General features: G+C 45.4%; 1 protein-coding gene across 2 annotated transcripts in view; it reads left to right on the top strand.

Annotated features, from left to right (window-relative positions):
- Atg2b (autophagy related 2B) overlaps window positions 1–6,160 on the top strand; it is a 68,375-nt gene that overhangs the window by 38,344 nt on the left and 23,871 nt on the right. For both annotated transcript variants that reach the window (XM_028764474.1, XM_028764475.1), the window contains 7 exons: window positions 972–1,171; window positions 1,321–1,401; window positions 2,499–2,605; window positions 3,088–3,180; window positions 3,634–3,704; window positions 4,121–4,197; window positions 4,673–4,843. In XM_028764474.1, coding sequence (XP_028620307.1) covers window positions 972–1,171; window positions 1,321–1,401; window positions 2,499–2,605; window positions 3,088–3,180; window positions 3,634–3,704; window positions 4,121–4,197; window positions 4,673–4,843 — 800 coding nt within the window. The remainder of the gene's footprint in view (window positions 1–971; window positions 1,172–1,320; window positions 1,402–2,498; window positions 2,606–3,087; window positions 3,181–3,633; window positions 3,705–4,120; window positions 4,198–4,672; window positions 4,844–6,160) is intronic.

The following is a 6,160-nucleotide window of genomic DNA, read 5'->3' as shown; positions in this document are numbered from 1 at the left end:
CCAGTAGAGTAACCATCCCAGGTTCTGTGGGGATCTCTGCAAGCACAGTGACCAGTAGAGTAACTGTTGGCGTGAGGCAAGAAGAAAGTCTAATTCAACACACATCAGTAGCCAGTGTTGGTTCAAACTTCAGAGTCAGACACTGGGGAGTTTATTTGAGGCATATTTCAGTACAGTGTAATTTGGAACAGTCTCCTGCTGTAACAACCCTGTGTGCACAATGAGGTAGAGTTAGACTGAAACTCTTCTCAAAATGCATGTCATTTCTTCCATGAAGAAGGCTTGTATAGATAGACTACATGCACCCTCTTAAGGGCCTGAGGAGGATCTGGTCTTAGTCCTGCAGATAGTGCAGAGCTCACCGGCCTCCAGTTCTGTTTGTAAGAGTCTGGGGAGCCATGCATGGCCTGGCCCTACGATGACAGAGGAGTCACCAGACATTCACCGGCTCCATTTCTAGCCTCCTGGGCAGAAACAGGTTATATATCTCTTCCTTTGAAGAGACAATCCTGTATGTTTAACATTCCTGGTTTTCTAGTGGTTGTCTGTGAGCATTAGGACCTCTGTGCACCCAACAAGGTTCAAAGGAATACAGGCTTGTCCTGGAAATTATGTTAGAAATGCTCTGAATCTCAGATGGGTCTGGTAGTGAGCTGCCACAGTGGACAGTCTGTCGCTGACCTGAGATGGGGTACCGTCAGAGCACAGGTGAACCAGAACCATGCATGAATGACTTTGAACCTGTTGTCTGAGGAGCACACAATACAAAAAGGAGTCCTGTCCAGAACTGTGCTCTCCCTCATATCTCATTTAATGCATGTGACCATTCCTTACAAAATCCCAGCGACTTCTGATTCTGAGCGTTTGGGGTAAAGCATTCTCAGCCTGGACAGAGATTCTGCTGTAAGCTGTGAAAGTCAGAACAATTTCAGAACTAATTTCTTGGTGTTTGTATCTGAATGTGTATCTAGGCATAGTGGATGGAGCCATTCTCCCTACAGAGACACGCTTGCCCTGTTCCACCCGCCCACATTGGTTGGAACCTACAATTTATTCTTCTGAAGAAGATGGCCTCAGCCGAGCTGCCTCAGATGGGGTTGGGGGAGACAATTTGAATATGCTGTCGGTCGCAGTAAAGATCCTGTCTGATAAATCCGAGTCCAACACGAAGGTGTGTGCCTTACACTGCTATCTACGCTTACTGATTTGCTGGTTCCCCAGAGCTGACTCTATCAGGGACAACACCTTTGTTTTCTTGGGAAAACTTGAGTTGGGGATTGTGTGGATTAATGTGGTTCTTTGTGTTGTCCTGTGGTGCAGGAGTTCCTTGTGGCTGTGGGGCTGAAAGGAGCCACTCTACAGCACAGGGTGCTGCCCGCCGGACTCAGTTGGCACGAGCAGGTAAGAGCCGCCACCTGTCATGTCCTATTAAAAGCATTTATAAGTCATGACAACCAGAAGGCAGGTGACTCTTTACTGAAAATGCAGTCCCCATGACTTCTCAGTGTCAGCATTGTTGTTAGACTGGTCACGAAAAGGAGTACCTGTGAAACGCCCAGCCTGGAGGAGCAGTCGGTGGCACTGAGTGCTGTGAACCAAAGTTAGGGTTAAAACCAGAGTTAGGGTTAAAATACTCTTTTTGTCTGTCTGCCTACTTACCTACCTACCTACTTATTTTTTCCATGCTTGGAACTAAATCGACATACAGGCTGAGTGTCCTACTGTCCATTAGAATACAAAGCCTTTCGTTGAACCCCAGCAGCACACAAATGCAGTAAACCTCCAGGACATAGAGTTAAGGAAGCCGAGGATGACCCTGAAGTTCCTATTTCCTTAGCTCTACCTCCTGAGGAAACCAGAGTTTTGAAAAGTAATCTTCAACAACAGCAGTTCTTTCCAAGAATTGTTCTGAATAATATGTCAATTGTATTATTATACATACTTTTAAATTTCATTAGATAAGGCTTTCTTCCATGCAGGTATAAGTACCAACCAGTCTAGCCCTGTTTAGCTTCCAAGACTGGAGGAGTCTTGAGAGTGTCTAAGGTGGCATGACCACAGACATAAGATGGGTTTCTAAGGTGTGTGTGGCATTCAGTTATTGGATGTGACCCTTCAGTTCAAGTTCCAGTTTAGCAAGTACTTTAGCCTTGTAATTGTGTTACTTCAGGGACACAGCATTCAGACTGTAGGCACACACATTGTAAGACATCAGGCTGTGGTAAGCACACACAGTAAGACATCAGGCTGTGGTAAGCACACACAGTAAGACATCAGGCTGTGGTAAGCACACACAGTAAGAAGGTTGTTATAGGCAGGTCAGTGCATCTCTCCTCTTCCTTGGCATCCCTGTCACCCACACACTTTCAAAATGAACCCCTTCAGAAGGACAGTGTTTTCTTATAGCATCTTAAGACACTCTGTTACATATTTGTTAAATGTATTCTAGCAGAATGTTATTTCTTCTAAAGCAGGTATTTACGTTTCTGTGATTGTAGATTTTAAACTTCTTGAATATTGCTGATGAACCTGTTCTGGGATATAACCCTCCAACTTCATTTACAACTTTCCACGTCCATCTCTGGAGCTGTGCACTTGACTACAGGTGAGTCCAGGGATGGAGCAAAGAACACTTTTATTTAGAACACATTGATTTTAGAGCTACCAAGCCTGATAGCCTGAGTTCATTTCCTGGGGTCCGTATCACAGAAGAAAAGAACCGACTCCCCCAATCTGTCCTTTGGCTTCCACTCATGCTCCACACAGCCACACGCACATGTAAATAAACATAGTGTAATAGAGATTAAAACCTGCTACTTTTTGAATAAATAATTCTGTCTGCTGTGGGGTTGCATACGTGTAATTCTGATACTTACCATCTTAGTAGATTCCAAATCTTAGGTAAGACGACCAAAGATTCGAAGCCCGTCTGGGTTCCATAGTGAGATCTTGTCAAAGAAAAATCCACCTAAGGAAACAAAGCAGAGTCCTGCAGCAGTCCCACGATTGGGTAGTTGAGGCTGGAGGTGTGTTTGGGAGAGTCCTCTTGCGTCAGGCTGGTAATCTGTCGCTTGTTTTTTCTGCCAGGCCCCTTCACCTGCCAATCCGATCCCTTCTTACTGTTGAGACGTTCAGCATTTCTAGCAGCGTTGCCTTGGACAAATCTTCCTCCACTCTCAGGTACCTGTGACCTAGACCCGCAGCGGCTGCTGCTCAAAAGTGCATCAGCTGGAGATCCTGGGCTCCCTCACCCAGACTGCCGCCTGAAACAGCGGGATCTGGACCACTTAGTCATCCTTCCTCAGGGCTCCTCCTCAGGGCTGTGCTCCTCTCTCCTCTCACTGTCGTGTTTCCACTTTTGGGGAGGACGGCACCCCAAGACTCTGATGTGGCTATTGAGGCCCTTTGATTGGTTTCCCAGTACCAGATGTATATTATCTCTGAAATGGAAACCTTTAGATTTGGACATCATTGGAAACAAACAACTGGCCCAAAAGCCTACATGTATTGGCACCTTCATGTGTTTCGGGTCACACAGGTTTGTGGGTGAGGCACACTGAGTGTGGCACAGCAAGTGAGGTGCTGATCGATGGCGCTGTGCTTCTACTCGGACTCCATTTCTTCTCTTTCCAGAATCATCATGGACGAGGCTGCTTTGCACCTGTCGGACAAGTGTAACACTGTCACTGTAAACCTCAATAGAGGTGAGTTCAAAACAAACTCTGGGGTCCATTACTGCTGCTGAAATGTGTGCGAATTATTAAAGCAATTTTAGTGTGAAGTGGTGTTGGAAAGGTGGGTTCTTATTAGGGAACTTTTAACAGAGGTCGAATGTGTAACGGTTGCGACATCTTCAGCATTTTCAGTTTGAAGGTGTAAGGTGCTAATGGTGTTAGCTATGCATTTCGCCATAGTCTAACTATCTGTTTAATAATTAGTCATCTGTTGTAGCTAAAATTACGTGAAGTGTCAAAGGAGGAAGTCACAGTGAGGTGGTAGGGTAGCCTCTCACACTACAAATTCTGAGCATGGGCCGTGTATGAACTTTAAACAAAGGTTAGGTTTTGATTGGATAAGTAGTTTTAAAAAACACTACAGTAAATATTGTGTTAAATTTTAGATTATGTTCGTGTGATGGACATGGGACTTTTAGAGCTGACCATAACGGCAGTAAAATCAGATTCTGATGGAGAACAGGTCAGTTGTAATAAGTGGAAATTTTAAAATTTTAATCCTGTTTTTAAAAGATAAAAAAATATAATGTATTAGAACACATTTTTCCCTAATCAATTTCAGTCAAAATGTTTGGAAACTAGAATTAATTTAAGTACTTTCTGTGTAACAAGACAAATAAGTATATATTTTATCTCAGATTTATTTTATGTGTATGAATGTTTTGCCTACATGTATCTTTATGTACCATGTGCGTGCCTGCTACCTGCAAATGTCAGAACAGGGTATCAGACTCCTGGACCTGGGCCTACAGGCTGTTGTGAGCCATCATGTGGGTGCTGGGGATTGTCTCTGGTCCTTTGCAGGATCATCAAGTGCTCATAATGTCTGACTACATCTCCAGCCCATGAATGTGTTTTAGTTCCTGTGACCCTGAAGAGGACTTAGTGACTCTTGTCTACAAAAAGCATTTGTCATTTTCTCCCTGTGCCCTGCCCAGACTGAGCCCCGCTTTGAGCTGCACTGTTCCAGTGACGTCGTCCACATCAGAACGTGCTCAGACTCGTGTGCTGCGCTGATGAATCTCATTCAGTATGTCGCAAGTTACGGGGACTTACATGCACCTCACAAAGCAGAGATGAAGCCTGGAGTCCCACAGAGAAAGCCGAAGGTACAGTGAAGACACCCATCCCACTGGCGTCACTCATTGGGAGCACCGGTCTGTCTGGAGGGCGATTCCTGAGTCACCCTGTGCTATAAGGAGCCATTCTACTGCCCGTTCTTTGTTTTAGAACATTAATCTCGGCCAACATAATTCTTTTTCGATGTTGATTCTTTTCATCTGTTCTTAGGGAAGAACACAAGCTGTGTCAGAATGCTGCAGGCAGCTAGATGGTGGACAGCCACTGCTGTGAGCAGGAAGACTTCCTTCTTTCTTCCTTCTGCCTGTCTCTCTGTGCACTCTAGTCAGCTGCCTCTGTGGAGCTGCCTCTCCCTCCATTGCAGCCCAGTGAGGGGAGGCTGCGGGTTATCTGTCTCTGGTGCTCACACCTGGACCGCTTGAGGAGTTCCCTGGTTAGCAGGAGAAACAGCAGGTGTCCCCATTTCAGTTTCAGGTCACTGCTTGCTTATGCCCAGTGTCCCCGTTCCGATGTCCTGTGTCCAACTTATTTTGATGATTTTATTTTGCAGTGCTGTTCTTTACAGCCTTTTTGTGAACAGAATCCTTGGTCTCCTCAGAACCTGTTCAGATTGGTCAGAGTTCTGCTAGCAAGGGTCTGACTGTCACTGTAAGCCTTGTTAGGTCAACCTGCTTTTCCTTTCTGTTTCTCCTGCTACCATAGACACACCTTCTACTATCTGCTGTTCTTAAAGATACTGTCCAGTTTATGAAAGATACTTACAGCTTGTATCTTTCCATTTCAGAGCCGTGCTCACATTTGGGGAGCACTGCCTGGGTTTAATGGATCCAGTTACCAACGATGGTGACGTGGTGGAGGGAGCCTTGTGCATGCCCATTCAGATCAGACCCTCCTGGTCACATTCCCACTGTGTGCAAGAGTCCAGGAAAGGAGGCCCTGACCTACAGGGCAGCAGGAGGATTGCAGTGGATGACACTTTCTCAGGGATCCCTGGCTGCACAGCAGGGTTTTAAGCACCCCCCCCCCGTCTCTTCCTGAACTATGTTTATGTGTATGTGTATTTGTTTATGTGTGTGTAGATTTGTTTGTGTGGATTTGTTTATGTGTGTGCAGATTTGTTTATGTGTGTGGATTTGTTTATGTGTGTGCGGATTTGTTTATGTGTGTGTGAATTTGTTGGTAGCTATGGGCGTGATGATGGTTACACCGAAAGCTCGCTGCTGTGCAGAATGTAAACTGTGAGTGTAAACCACAAGTGTGGACTGCTGATGTCTGCAGCATGAGTGCAAACCATGAGTATGGACTGCTCTGATGTCTGCAGTGTGAGTGTAAACCATGAGTGTGGA

Source organism: Grammomys surdaster, unplaced genomic scaffold (genome assembly GCF_004785775.1).
Source record: "Grammomys surdaster isolate TR1022 unplaced genomic scaffold, NIH_TR_1.0 144, whole genome shotgun sequence".
Lineage (NCBI taxonomy): Eukaryota > Metazoa > Chordata > Mammalia > Rodentia > Muridae > Grammomys > Grammomys surdaster.
This window is presented reverse-complemented; position numbering and strand designations above follow the sequence as displayed.